This window comes from Quercus suber, unplaced genomic scaffold, assembly GCF_002906115.3.
Source record: "Quercus suber isolate HL8 unplaced genomic scaffold, Cork oak 2.0 scaffold_97, whole genome shotgun sequence".
Taxonomy (NCBI): Eukaryota; Viridiplantae; Streptophyta; class Magnoliopsida; order Fagales; family Fagaceae; genus Quercus; species Quercus suber.
In genome coordinates, this window is record NW_027069562.1 from 47,636 (window position 1) to 63,195 (window position 15,560).

The 15,560-nt window shown below is 34.9% G+C and overlaps 1 protein-coding gene across 1 annotated transcript; it reads right to left on the reverse strand.

Moving 5' to 3' along the window:
• Positions 1-1,052: 1,052 nt before the first annotated feature.
• Positions 1,053-3,243, reverse strand: LOC112000737 (uncharacterized). Its single transcript, XM_024032901.1, has 3 exons — positions 2,707-3,243; positions 2,411-2,601; positions 1,053-1,737 (listed from the first exon to the last, which is right to left on the reverse strand). The coding sequence occupies exons 1-3, from the start codon at positions 3,241-3,243 to the stop codon at positions 1,053-1,055; spliced, it is 1,413 nt and encodes a 470-aa protein (XP_023888669.1).
• Between the last annotated feature and the right edge of the window lie 12,317 nt (positions 3,244-15,560).

A 15,560-nucleotide genomic window follows, 5' to 3' on the forward strand; every position in this document is an offset into this window, starting at 1 on the left:
TCTACACAAGAGGCCCAATCTACATCTGTGTAAGCTTTTAAATGTAAATCTGATTTTGATGATAGGAGAATGCCTTGACTAGGAGACCCTTTAATGTACTGCAATACTTTGTAAGATGCATCAAGACGTGGACTTCTAGGCTTAGCCAAGAATTGGCTTAGTTTGTGGACTGGATATGTGATGTCCGGTCTTATTATAGTTAAATATAGCAGCCTTCCAACTAACCTTCTATAAATACCAGGATCAGGCAATCAATGTCCTTGATACTTGCTCAATTTCAAGTTTTGTTCCATTGGCACTTTGCTGGGCTTACAACCTATCATACCAGCATCTTTAAGAACCCCTAGTGCATACTTTCTTTGGCACAATGAAATCCCCTTTTCTGATCTAGCCACCTCAAGACCAAGAAAATATTTCAAATTACCAAGATCTTTCAACTTAAACTCATGATTCAAAGAGCTTTTGAGATCTTCAACTGCTTGAATATCATTACTTGCAATAAGGATGTCATCAACATAAACTAGCAATGCTATGAAAGTCTGATTAAACTTCTTAGTGAACAAAGAATAATCAGATTTTGATTGCTTGAATCCATACTTCAAAATGGTTGTAGAAAACTTGGAGTACCACTGCCTTAATGCCTACTTGAGACCATACAAAGACTTGTTAAGCTTGCAAACTAGGCTCTCCCCTTTGTTGTGAAACCCTTAAGGCAATTGCATATAAACCTCTTCATGAAGATCACCATTAAGAAAGGCATTGTTCACATCAAGCTGAACCAAATGCCAACCTCTCACAGCAGAAATTACAAGCAAAGTCTTGACAGGGGTGAGTTTAGCAACAGGAGAAAAGGTGTCAGTGAAGTCCAAACTAGCCTACTGAGTGAAACCCTTGGCTACAAGCCTAGCCTTGTATTTATCCAAAGAGCCATTAGCATTATATTTAACCCTATAAACCCTTTTACATCCAATAGCCCTTTTGTGAGTAGGTAATGGAGTAACAGTCCAAGTTTGATTTGCTTCCAAAGCAGCAATTTCAGATGCCATAGCATCCTACCAGTTAGGATCCTTGACTGCCTTATTGTAAGATGTAGGCTTAGGAATGGCAAAAATGAGAGAACAAAAATGGGCATAATTGGAGGACAATTTAGAGGAATTAAGGTAAGTGGATAAGGGGTAGTGTATACCTAATTTGTTGGCAAAAGGAGTGAGATCATTACTGACAACTGTGCTGCACTTAAAATCATTCAAGAATGTAGGTGGTTTAGACACCCTAGAAGACTTCCTCAAAGAAAAAGATGGTACATTGGTGGAAGGAATGACAGATGGAACAGATGGAGATGGATTAGGGGCTAGTAAGTCTGCAGAATTTTCAACAGGTAAATCTGCAACAGCTGGGACAGAATCATCTAAAGGAAGATTGGGACTAGAAAGAATATCAAGAGTGGAAAGACCATCAGGATTATGAACTTGTGGAAGAGAAGCAGGAGTAGAGGTAGGAAAGTCAAACAAAGAAGCAAGTGGTTGAGCCACTGAAGGGAAAAGGTGAGGTAAAGGTATACTAGTGTGAGGAGAAAAAGAATGAGAGGGTGAAACAAAGGGAAATATAGTTTCAAGAAAATGAACATCCCTGGATACAAAAAGCCTTTTGGTAGTTAAATCAAGTAACTTGTAACCTTTAACACCAAAGGGGTAACCAAGAAAAACACAAGAAGAGAATCTTGGGTCAAATTTAGACCTGTTATGAGACAAAATAGAGGCAAAACGAAGGCAACCAAAGACTTTCAAATGAGCATAGGAAGGAGGTTTCCCATAGAGTTTTTCAAAAGGAGTTTTGTGGTTCAAAATTTTAAAAGGCAACCTATTGATAATATGGACAGCAGTTAACACACACTCACCCCAATAAGAAATAGGAACATTAGATTGAAACTTCAATGCCCTTGCAATGCTTAATATGTGCTGGTGTTTCCTTTCCATAACTGAGTTTTGTTGTGGAGTGGCAACACATGAACGTTGGTGAATAATGCCATGGTTGGCATAAAAATCTTTTAAGAAAAATTCAGGAGCATTGTCAGTTCTAATGATCTTGATATTGGCATGAAATTGTGTATTAATCTTGTTATAGAATGAAATTAGATTTTATGAGATAAACCCAAATGGATCTTGTGGCATCATCCACAATGGTAAAAAAATATCTGAATCCATCATGAGTGAATTTGGCAAATGGTCCCCAAACATCACAATGGATCAAATCAAAAGCATTATCTGAAACATGATTAAAAGAAGGAAATGGAAGTCTTTTCTGTTTTGCAATTGGACAAAGAACACAGTTTTTATTACTATGAAATGTATGTACATCAAGAATATAACTGTGTAAAGCATGAAGCTTATTATCAGAAACATGGCCTAACCTCATATGCCAAAGGTATGGCTTAGTAACACTAGGAGACATAGAATCTGACATAGAATTAACAAAGGACTGAAAAACTGACTCAAGAGTTGAAGAAGCTTCTGAAACAGAGTTGCAAGATGATGTTGTGTGCAGCAAGTACAAATTGTCATGCAATTCACCCACTCCAATCATTTTCCAACAAATAAGGTCCTGTATAAAGAACAAATTTGAGAGAAAAACAAGACAACATGATAGAGTTTTGGTTAATTAGCTGACAGAGATTAGATTGAAAGTGAAAGAGGGAACACATAGCACATTTTCAAGTTTCAAGGTTGAAGTAACTTGAATTGTACCTATATGTGTAACAGTGACCTTTTCACCATTAGGCAATTGAACAAATGTTGAAATGGAACTAGTATTTTGTGTAAACAAAGATAAGGAATGGACTATGTGGTCTGTGGCTCCAGTATCAAGAATCCATACATCATTACCATAAGCAGTTTTGTTGACAGGATTAACAGCAAAAATTGAATGATGCAAATCTAAGGAAATAGAATTTGACCAAGCATTACACACATTACCTGAAAAAGTAGAATTGGCAGAGTGTGAGACATCAGTAGCACCACCAGATGTGGATGCATGAGAGCTGAGCATTGAAATCAGCTGCTGATACTGCTCTGAAGTGAAAGGGAAGGAATTGACCTGTTGAATACCAGAATTGCCTTGATCATCTTCAACCAAGACTTCATTGGCCATAGCTACTCTTCCTTTCTGCTTGTAACCAGGAGGAAATCCTACCAATTTGTAGCATTTCTCCATAACATGACCAAGCTTCCCACAATGACTACACATAGGCCTCCTTTTTGCATTGTTTCCTTTGAAATTCTTGTTGTTGTTTCCTGAAAATGAGTTTCCTTGATTGAATCCTTAATTCTTGACTGCAAGAGCAGTTGATTCAACTGAAGGGGCAACAATAAAACCCAAACACCTTTGCCTTTCCTCTTGAATCACTAAGGAAAATGCCTTATCAATGGAAGGACTAGGCTCCATCATGAGGATTTGTGTTCTGACTTGAGAGTAAGAATCATTCAAGCCATTTAGGAACTGCATGAGAGAATCTTGATGCTAAAAGGTTGCACTTTTATCATTCACACCACAGGTGCACTTGCCACATGAGCAACATGGTAAAGATCTAAAATTCAATAGTTGATCCTAAGCAGCTTGAAGATCAGTGAAGAAACCTGTTACCGTAGCAACACCTTGCATCATAGTTGAGATTTGCTTCTGAAGTTAAGAAATCCTTAGTCCATTGGCTTAAGAGAATCATTTCTTGAGAGTATTCCACACCTCAAATGCAGTGTCTCTGTAAATCACACTAGCAGTAAGATGAGGAGAAACTGAATTCAAGATCCAAGAGGAGATCATTGAATTGCACTTGGACCAAGCTTGCTTCTCTAATGGTGTAACTGCCATTGAAGCATTAACAGAACCATCAATAAATCCAAGTTTGCTTTTGGCATCCAAAGCCATTTTCATTGCCCTAGACCACATAGGGTAGTTATCCTCAGTTAATGGTTGAGTGACCAAAATCGCACCTGGTGTTTCACCATGATGCAAGAAAAATGGACTTCGTGGATCTTCCATTGGAGTTAATTCTCGCTGAGAAGAGGAAGATGAACCAGTCTGAGTAGCCTGAGTATTCATCGCCATTGATGAAAGCTCGAGATCTAATACCATGTAAGAATGTAAAGATGAAGGAAGGAAAAGATGTGGGAACACAGAGAGAAATTGAGAGAGAAAAAATGAAGAACTTTCTCTAATTCATATATTGAATGAATCTATACAACAAATAGACTTATATACATTTATCCCTAATCTCTGAATCTAAGCTCCCAAAGTAGAGCATAACTACCTATCCAAACTATAAGGAAATTAGTTACTGCACGTGAGAAGATTAGTTACAACACACGTGTAATATAACCTGAATTAAATTAACATCTAAACTACTTGTAGTTTAACTACTGAACTAAAATACTTGCATCTGTCTGTTGTGTCATTTTGCTCTTCTTTCCCTTTCTTCTTATTCTTTACACCCTGATCTTTGACTATCTAATACATTCCTCTCTGGCAAAATCGAGACTGAAGCCAACACAGCCCCTTTGGAAACAAAAGAAGAAAAGGAACTAGGAAGGTGTGCACAAAATTGTTTAAAATAGAAAAAGAAGAAAATGATGCAGTAAAGGAAGACACATAGGGAATCATTAGAAATTTGTTTAGGAAGGAGAAATAGAGTCCAAATCTTCTGTCCCACTCTTCCTGCTCTACTATATACTCTACAAATAAAAACATGTCACATGTCCATCTAATTTATTAAATGCTAAATTTATGCACTCTACTATTTTAATTACCTAAATATGATGGGTTATTTATTTATTTATTTTAAGAAATTGAAATAATAGAAGACATAAATTTAGCATTTAATAAATTAGATGGACATATGACATGTTTTTATTTGTGAAGTACATAGTGGAGCAAGAAGAGTGGAATAGGTCATAAAAGTTATAATCATTTAAAAAAAAAAAAAAAAAAACTTTAAAGGAACAATACTTATACTTTTGTGGTCACTTCTATATGTTGGCCTAAGTACAACTTAATTTTTTGGCTTTAGACTTTATCCACAAATTCATGATGGTTGATATCTTACAATTTTTATTCTCTTTTCATATATATCTTATTAAATTCTAAGCACAATCAAAATCCCAATTGAATCTGAATTGATTTCTAGATGTAGTCTAGTTTTGTGTCAAGTATCTATTTTAATTTTCTTCATTTTTTATGCCAAATGACCTAATCATAATACCCTGTATGAAAATTGAGATAACCACCTAACTCATTTAAATAGGACTACCTCATTATCATTATTTTTTTAGTATTTCCAAGTAGGGATGGCAATTTTGCCCCACCCCGCTTAACCCGTCCCTCCCCGCTTCGCTTCACGTGAGTTTTCCTCCCCCGCAAAGGTCGTGGGGCGGGGATGGGGCAAGATTTTAGCCCCGCACCACGGTGCAGGGCGGGGATGGGTTTAGACTTTTTAGATCCACCCTGCCCCGCCCCGCCCTGCGTTGCTAAGGTATATAATTGTAAATTTTTTATACGCTAAAACCATACTATTTAAACAAACATATCAATATTAGCTTATTTTATTCTACCTAATGTGGTTCTTTGCCTTTATTTTGTAATGTGTTATACTATGAGATTTATTTATTTTTATTTTTAGTTTTTTGTGATTGTCTCGTTAAACACTTAGATATATTATTCAATTTTTTCTAAAAATTGATTTGATTTTTTTGGATAAATTTAGTTGTAATTTCAAGTATATTTTTATTAATGAAATAGGTTTCATTAAAAAAATTGTACTAGTTATAGGGCAAATTAACAAAAAGTAGAGTTTTACGAGGTGGAGCGGGGCTTCTTAGGGCCCCAAGGGGCGGGAATGGGGTGGAAAAGTTTTTTCCGTCATGCGGGGCGGGGTGGGGATGAGGCAAGACAAAACTATGTGGGGCGGGGACGAAGACCCCATCCTTCGGCCCCGCCCCATTGCCATCTCTATTTCCAAGTATAAGAACATGTTACAACCAAATTTTATTTAATTTAAAACAAAATCTTAGATCTCATCTTTAGTGACAAACAGCTTGCCCAAATTAAATTGTTGATTGTTCTACATGAGTGTATTGAAGCAATATATTTCTTGTACTTGATTTATAAGGTATTTTTATGAAATTATAAATTCAGTGTTATACCTTTCTCTTGGCCTTTTTGGCTAAGATAAAGTGTAATTATCAATGTTATTAAATCCATTCCATTCCGGCCAGAATGGCCGAAATATTTCGTACCAGGATGCAATCCGAAACGGCAATACCACCCATTCCACCTCGAGTCCAATTCCGGCTAGTTTCGGGTCATTTCAGCCATTCCGGTCGATTCTGGTCAATTTCGGCCAGTAGTAGTTTTTAGCGAAGAAAAAAAAAAATCTTAAACTAACAAACCCATCAACACAGCATGTTTCCACCTAGCATTGATCGCTTGAAGAAGTTTAAATCATATATGCTATGAAGCTACCAAATGATTTGGGGGGGGTGGGGGGGGGAAGAACAAGAAGAAGAAGAGAACAGAAATTTAGAGCAGTTGTGGAGGAAGCTCAAATTTTAGTTGCGTTTGAAACTTTCTTCTTCAGTCCTACACTTAAACTTCTGGTCTGGGTCTCTGAAACTTTCTAAGAAGCACTTCTGTAAGTAACTGATGGGAATATGAAATGAAGAAAAAAGAGTAGAGGAGAATGTATAAGACATTGCAAGTGGATGATGGAGTGGGGTTAGGTGAAAAGGGGGCTTCCTAGAAGGTTCTTAGTTTATAAATATCTATGTTTGTTTATTTACAAAAATACCAAAATTTGAATTTTAAAATAATCAATCTAATCATCACTTTATTATTATAATAGTATTTATTTTAAAACACTATATTACATTTATTAAATGATGATATTACATTTATAAAATTTGGCTTAAGAACAGCAATGAGTAATAACATTTTTTTATTAATTATACGTGTGTGTGTGTGTGTATATATATATATATATATAAAGTGGTAATTCCGAAACGGTCTAAAACAGTACGTCGAAATAGGTCGGTATCGAAATATTCCGTTCCAATAGACAAACCAAAACAGTATTCATAACATTGGTAATTATAGATTCAATGTTAAAGACATCATGCATAAAAGAGTTATGGCTTTATATGAGCAAAAACAACCCAAGCAATGAGAGGCCAAGATGATGTTCTCAAGGTGATCACCCTACCAGCCTACCGTCAATATCATACCTCTAAGTTGAGGGAATCATATCATTAGAGACATCACTTGTTTATTTAAGGAAAAAAAGAAAAAAGAAAAAAGAAGCTAGCTAACCAACAAATAATTAAATACATCTTTATTTCATTGAAAAATTAATTAGATTACATGATTTTAGAATGAAAAATATAAATTACAATTTATTTCCTAGTCACAATCTAAGAAAACATAGATAATTTTGATTCCTAATTATATTTTAAAAATGTAAAACTTACATCGAAAAAGCTTAATCTAGAACCATTGATTAAAGTTCAAAAGTTACATTATGAAATGAGAAAGTGTCAGACCCTTATGTTTTCTTATGGGTTAGAACTTAGAACAAGGATTATGACCTATGAACTAGAAAAAGACTTAAAGAGATAATTTGGGACTGTAATTCAAATCCACGTCGTAAGTCATCACATGTGAGTTGCATTCATGACCTGTCGGGGAAGAAGACATTATGTAACAAGATAGCAAATTGGCTTGAAGATCCTTTTAGCCATTCATTCTTTGAGCAAATTTTCCAATCTGAAAAGAAACCAATTGAGCATTACTCCTAGTGGAAAGAAACAAGCAACTATTTAGTTGTAGCATAAAAACATAGGGAAAATATTGGTTATGGTAATTAATAAGAGGTATATGAATTATGAATAACATAAGATGGAAAGTACAAGGACATAATTTCATCCATATCAGTAAAAGATGACATCACTGTATCGTGAAAAGCTTTTCTGGGGTCTTAAAATTCTACTTAATTATATAGAAATAATAAAGTCAAGCCAAAACTGAAGAACCTTCTCTTGGAGATAACAGTATGTGAAAATGTGGCATTCATATCAATGATCTAAAGATACGGCCCAAATATCCAACTCATCTATGATAGAAGAGTAAAACTTTATACTCATCGTGTCAACCAAAACGGCACACATATAAAATCACATATCAAGTGGTTGTCCCTTCAAACCTTTTGAAAAGAGAAAAAGAACTATATATAATAATATTTTTATTGTTTCTACTACATAAATGAAAATTGGAACACCTTATATTTATTTTAGCCCAACAAAATTAAACATCATCCCCTTAATAATATCTTTGGCAGTAAAAAGAACACACCCACCCAGCAATAAAACAATTTTCTTGCTGTAAAAAATAAAGTATATAGATCTGAAATTTGGAATAAAACACTGTTGGCTGCATTACAAGTTGCCACAACAGACAGAAATCAGAGAAAACCTAAACACGATCTCAAGTTCAACAGACAGAAATCAGAGAAAAACCTAAACACGATCTCAAGTCCAAGACCAGAACGCCTCATCGCAACTCGCAGGATTTGGTTTTATTACAAGTTGACACCACCCTCATCGGCGATCGCTCGTTACTCTCAGACTCCGCCTGACACCACACCACACTCATCGGCGATCGCTCGTGGCTCTCAGATGGCCAAGGAATGTTCTCTTTCCCGTCAACGTAGATTGTTTTTTATCACAGTTCCATTATTGGCTTTGCAATTTTACTGTGAGAACGTTTCAGCAAGGAAATTTCTTGTTGGAGGTTCTAAAGGTTGGGCCTCCAATATTGGTGATTGGCCTAAAGGAATATTGATTGTCATTTTATCCGTTCTCATCTTGTCCATGGTGCTCTCAAGCTTTTCTCCGTCTCCTCCAAAGATCAACTTGCAGATATCTTCACCAAGGCACTTCCTAAGGGACGCACTCGTGATTTAGTTGACAACCTCAAGCTGGTCTCACATCCACCTTGAGTTTGAGGGGGGCTGTTAATGTATTTTAGGTTATGGGCTTTAGGCCCAGATGGTTTACTTGTATAGCACTTGTACTTGTACTACACTTTACTTGTACTGCACACATATACTTGCTTGTACTGCACACATATACTTGCTTGTACTGCACACATATACTTGCTTGTACCGCACACATATGCCTCCTATATAAAGGCATCACATGTATATTTCTTAATCATGAAATACAATACTACGATTCAGTATTTCTAACATTCATATCAATGATTTGAAAAAAGAAAAAGAACTATATATAATAATATTTTTATTGTTTTTACTACATAAATGAAAATTGGAACACCTTATATTTATTTTAGCCCAACAAAATTAAACATCATCCCCTTAATAATATCTTTGGCAGTAAAAAGAACACACCCACCCAGCAATAAAACAATTTTCTTGCTGTAAAAAATAAAGTATATAGATCTGAAATTTGGAATAAAACACTGTTGGCTGCATTACAAGTTGCCACAACAGACAGAAATCAGAGAAAACCTAAACACGATCTCAAGTTCAACAGACAGAAATCAGAGAAAAACCTAAACACGATCTCAAGTCCAAGACCAGAACGCCTCATCGCAACTCGCAGGATTTGGTTTTATTACAAGTTGACACCACCCTCATCGGCGATCGCTCGTTACTCTCAGACTCCGCCTGACACCACACCACACTCATCGGCGATCGCTCGTGGCTCTCAGATGGCCAAGGAATGTTCTCTTTCCCGTCAACGTAGATTGTTTTTTATCACAGTTCCATTATTGGCTTTGCAATTTTACTGTGAGAACGTTTCAGCAAGGAAATTTCTTGTTGGAGGTTCTAAAGGTTGGGCCTCCAATATTGGTGATTGGCCTAAAGGAAAGACCTTTCACACTGGTGATGAACTGGGTAAGTATGAAAAAATTTCATTTATTTATTTTTTTGTCCCTAGAAAGTAAGCTCAACTGCAAAAGGAAGATTAGCTAGTAAAACCGGAGCTCACCTCTCTGTGGAAGAGCCGGAGGTGCCACCAAGCTAAAAAACCTTGTGGTATATATGAACCATTATTACAATAATTACATAGTTTTATCAATCATCATTTTTCATTTTCTCACACTTCATTCTAGTCTATCAAATTTCTTGGAAAACCTTTACAAGAATTCATTTCCCATGTATCATATTCTAGAGTATATAATAAAAATTATGTTCTACACATTGCGTAATTCTTACTACGATATATAGAAAATGGAAGCTAATGACTTTTGTTGCCTCTTTCTCATGCTGTCACAGAAGTTTTTAACATCCCACATATTTCCACTTGCGCCAAATTTTTAATCAAGACAAAACACACACACACAGAGAATATAGGATTTTAACTATGGATTTTAATTTTTAATGTATTATGACATCCCAATCTGGAAACCCATCAGATTAGATTAGCCATATAATTTCTGTACATAATCTAAATTGATTTTTTCACTAATACTCTGTCAATGCAATTTGAAGATATTCCAATCTCCTACTGAGATTCTAGATTTTTTACTTGTTTCTATGCTACAGAGTTTTCATACATCCGAGGAAAGCACAATGTGGTCGTAGTAGACAAACATGGTTACGATACATGTGAAACCCCAAGCGGTGCTTATGAACAAAGCAGTGGATTTGATCACGTTTATCTTAAGAAAGGAGAAAACTATTTCATATGCTCTAAACCTGGACAATGCAAACTCAACATGAAAATGATGATCAATGTGGAGTAAACGTGGCAAACAGGTCAGATTGATTTCATAGGTGGGTTTATTTGGATTTCGGAATGGTTTTGTCACATGTAACAAATGACGGTACGTACTTATCTATGACTAGTGTTGATGGCACACGCAGACAAATGCTTTATGGGAGAACTTCATTCTACAACCCCTCGTCATTAAGTACAACCAATTCACAGTAAAATCCATCACAGTTCCCTAAAACCCATCTAAGATTCACCAAAATGCAAAAAACTTTAGTTAACAAACCGAAGTTTACAATTTTACCTTCAAATTAACAATATTTAAGGTGGACAAATAAGATGAATAAGAGAATAAACATATTTTAGTTTTCAATGCATACTTTAGATTTCAGATAGGGTGTCCACATATCATCCCTACTGCACAAACTTTGTGAATAGTGGTAGACCACTAAATTAGGTCTTCCTACAAGCAATGCAGCTTGTTTGATGGCCCCAAATTAGCAGCAAGATTCTCTTAAAAATAAAAAAGAAAGAATATTGCCAAAGAAATCTTAGTTGCTCTTAACTCTTAAAGAGCAACTACAAGGGACACCAAAAATAAAAGTCCAAGAAAAGTTTAAAGGAAATCTTTCCAATGACAGATTACCCATTCATGAAGCTGAAATATGGGTTCTATGCTTACCTTCAATAGCTATAGATCCAACCTTGGCGCCGTATAGAGATAAAAGAGAACAAGCAAGTTTCTTTTCAGGTGGATGATTGGTGAATGCTCGAGTTTGTTAATCAATTTGCAACCAAAAATCATCATATAAAATCCACCCATTAGTGTACATGTAATACCAACTGTGCAAACATCTGCACAAAATAAACTAGTAAGTATCTAGTAATTTTACAAATCTTGTTCATTAGCAACTACCATGCCAATAACCCTTTTCTATTCAATTTTTTTTTTCACCTGAATATTATGTCTGTTGCCAAATTATTGCTATAAATACAAAAATTAAAACCGTCTCAACCAATCAAAAGATAATATCCTCTGCTCCATCAAAATACAATTTTCATTTTGATTTGTAAATTTTCATTTAAAAAATGAAGCAATGAATTTCTGAGTGCTAGGGTGCTCTTTCTAGAAACCCAAAAGAGAGGGATGGATGAAGAGGAGCACAATATGTGCAGGCCCCCAAAGGATGCTTAATAATTAAAGCAACAATTAAAATGTCATAGTATATACACAAAGCATCTCGGCATAATAAGACCTACTCAGAGCCTAAGACAACTGATCAACCATATTCCAAATTTCCTACACCAAAAAGACATTGTCATATTATATGCAACACTACTGGAAGTCTGGCACTAGCAGGTGCATAAGTTTCATACGTAGGTAGAAATGATCATACTTGACTATTTAACGGAACAAGCTCAAAATCAAAGAACAGTATGTAAACCCTTTGAAAGATACAGTAGAGTCCACAATCACCTCTTTATCGTTCTTGCTTTTCATTTATTAATAAATGATGCCTTTCACCAACGGATTAAGACCCTTTGATGGAATTTGATTCCTGGCATTGACAAAGACTAACGCGTGTTAGCAATTGAGTCCGCTACATGAATTTTTTTAATCATTAACAAAATTATCCCAGAAAAGATATTTTTTCGTGATATAATTCTTTAGGCTACTTTATATCTTTTTTCATAAAATTATTCTTACTTATTCAAAAAAAAAGATCCCAAAAAATTACATGATCAAAGAATGATAGAGGAAAAGAGAGAGCAAATAAAATCTACAACAAAATGCATTCCACTGACACAGTGATATCAAGTCCTACACGAAATTTCATAGAATTCTCCTATCATTCACAACCACCACTTTACTAAAATAGAATCCGTGATTGGTCTTCAACTGATTTATGCAACCAAAAACTATGAAACAATACTAAGACAGACAATTAAGCAAACAAAAAACAATTCACTAAACTATACTAATACTTTAATAGAACCCATAACTAGGTGAGACATACCCTCTAAATGAAGTTCCAAGATGCATTTCAATTGGGTTTTTGTGCATGCAAGAACATGTAACAAATTAGCCAGCCATCTCAACAATTGTTTTCATGTTGGATAATGCCACACCTCTTCCTATTCCAAAACAAATTGTATTTGTTTAGAAGAGTATTCACAATAGTAAAGACAAATTAACTAGCGAAACGGTTTATTCTGTATATAAAATAACAAATTTTGAAATTGATCTTCCAAATTGTTTAGAGTAGTGTAGTAATTTGCCATTATAATGTAGTATTGACTTCCTCTAAGTTTACAATAGACCATTACTTATCTTGTATGAACATAATACAGTATGTAAAATTATTACAAAAAAATAAGATAATGTATAATACTACACTAATGGAGTAATGGTATAGTCTAGAATTTGTGATGAAAATCACTACTTTTCCTTTAATTTTTTTTTTTTTTTTTTGAGAAGATTCCTTTAGCTATTTAATTCACTATCACTTGCTTCTTGAAATCAATACACCAAGAGTTATATGCTTTTGTTTTGTGTGATTAATTTCATTAGTTTCCGAAACGTGATGTTCAAATTTACAAAGGAATGTTAATTGCATTATGCGGATATGAGTTTAAGTTTTAGTATGAAAGAGTGTTGAGTGCTGAGCAAGAGTACTTGAGAAATTGTTCACGTACCGCTTACTCTAGGATTGAAATAGCATTTTTGTGATATTGGGGTCTTTCCTGTGATTTTTTGTTGCTAAAGGGTAATTTTGTGAAGGTTTTGGGGCATATATAATTTTGGAAAAGTTTAGGGGTGAAGTTGAAATTTTGGAAAGATCTGCCTTTGAGTTCATCATTTTAAATTGGGCTTGAAAAGGGAAAATTTATTTTGAAATGTGCTTAGTGAGTTTTATTTTGTGGGTTAGATTTTAAGAGTTTCGGGTCGGGGTGGTGTTTATGGGTTTGCTCTGGGATTTGGATGGATTAAGCTGGTTGGGCTTTGGTTGTGAATGGGCTGGAGTGTATATTAAGATTGTGCTTTGTTAGACTTTTACATAGTGCGCTTGTATTGGATTTAAATTTAAGTGGCCACGGGCTTTTGTTTGTGTGTGGGTTAGGCTTGAGTTGAGTTCGGCTGGGCTTATTTTCAGATTGGGTTTGAGTGTTGACGTTAGAGTCGGGCTGGTAGATTTAGGATTTGTTTAGTTGGGGGTGAAATAAAAAGGATAGAAAGGAAAAGACAGAAAAGTAGAGAGAATATTTTTAGTCTGTGCTTAGTTGGAGGGAGGAGAGGAAAAAAATTGGTGGGACTTAAATATTTTCTTGTTGGATCCACCAAATGTTTTCTCAAAAAATAGGGAGAAAACTGAAGGAGAAACTCCATATGAAAAAAAAAATTAAAAAATTAAAAAAAAATTAAAAAAAATAAAAAGACTAAAAACTCATGTGCAATGTGCATAGCCATATTACAAAATTTTACTGTTATTTGTCACTTGTACGTCGAAGTTAGGTTAAATAGTAAAATCTCTCCTCGTCCGCTTAGATTGTATCAAAATGGCATCGTGAAGATAATAATACCTTTGAATGACTTAACAATTTGCAATTTTGACCAACTATCCTCATTAGTAATACTCTTGATGCCATTTTAAGTTTTAACCCAATTGAAGAATGTTGTTTTAACCCTCTTAAGCTTAGTAAAATTCTGTCTGCCCACGTGCCAATGCATATCATATGTGTGAATATCTAGCTAGTTATCATTGGCAAGATTTGAATTCTTTTTTATTTATTTATGGTAACATGAAGTAATGATTTACTTCACTTGGAAATTGTATGTCATGGATTATGCACATGCATTTCTGTCTTTAGCAGTTCAGCCTGCAGTTAGGTAGACCATCTAGAATACATAAACGTGTTTTGCATACATAATATGTTAATGTTATACCTCCTTTCCTAGAGAAGTCAGTGTCCCGTGATGTTCTATGCTCTTCTCCTTCTTAATTAATTGAAATAGTTTGCATCAAAATATATATATATATATGTTAATGTTTATATTTTTTTATGCACAGGTAAAGCTTCAGTATGTACTATATGGTCTCTATTGGTCATAGCTTATTTCAGTATACAAATGCAATGTTAGTTTATTTCTATTAAAAAAAAAAAACTACCTGACATGATATTCTTTGGTCAGTCCTCAGTTTGATTAATAAAGTTTTTTAAAGGAAGTGATTCTTCTGCCCTTGGAAGAAGTAATGAAGCTTCATGAATTTGAATTGGAACTTCTTTAGTGGCCAAGGTTGACTTGGATTTTTATCTCTTGGGGGCCCCATGTATTAAAACGTTTTGTTTGATACTGTCTCAAGAATTAGATTCCATCCAATGTCAGTGGTACTACCATATCCTATAGATGCTCAATAAAACTTGGATCATGTTTCATGTAGTCTAATGTTTTAATAAGCATGGAACCTTTACATCAGTGTATGTAAATACCATTTTTAATCCAAAATTAACTAAATCAACCAAAAAAACAGTATCAGACATGTACCACCATGCCAAATTTTATGAATATCTCCTATATAGGCTTGGAAATGGCAGCAACGTGTGGGGATTGAGAAATTTGAACCACTGGTGTAATTGTGTAAGAAGTTGAACCGCACGGGCAGTCTTTGATAAAATGAATCCGACCACCTACTTTTGCTGTTAATGGCCACAATGGCGAAATCAAGTGACCACGTTACCTTCATCAGCGAATCTAGTGAGATCTAGCTTGATTATTTTCTA

Coding starts and splice junctions, on each gene's coding strand:
- LOC112000737 (XM_024032901.1), bottom strand. CDS start 3,243: ATGTGTAGTCATTGTGGGAAGCTTGGTCATGTTATGGAGAAATGCTAC. Junction 2,602..2,706: donor CAACCTTGAAACTTGAAAAT/GTGCTATGTGTT, acceptor TTCTTTATACAG/GACCTTATTTGTTGGAAAAT. Junction 1,738..2,410: donor CCATACCTTTGGCATATGAG/GTTAGGCCATGT, acceptor GTCTCATAACAG/GTCTAAATTTGACCCAAGAT.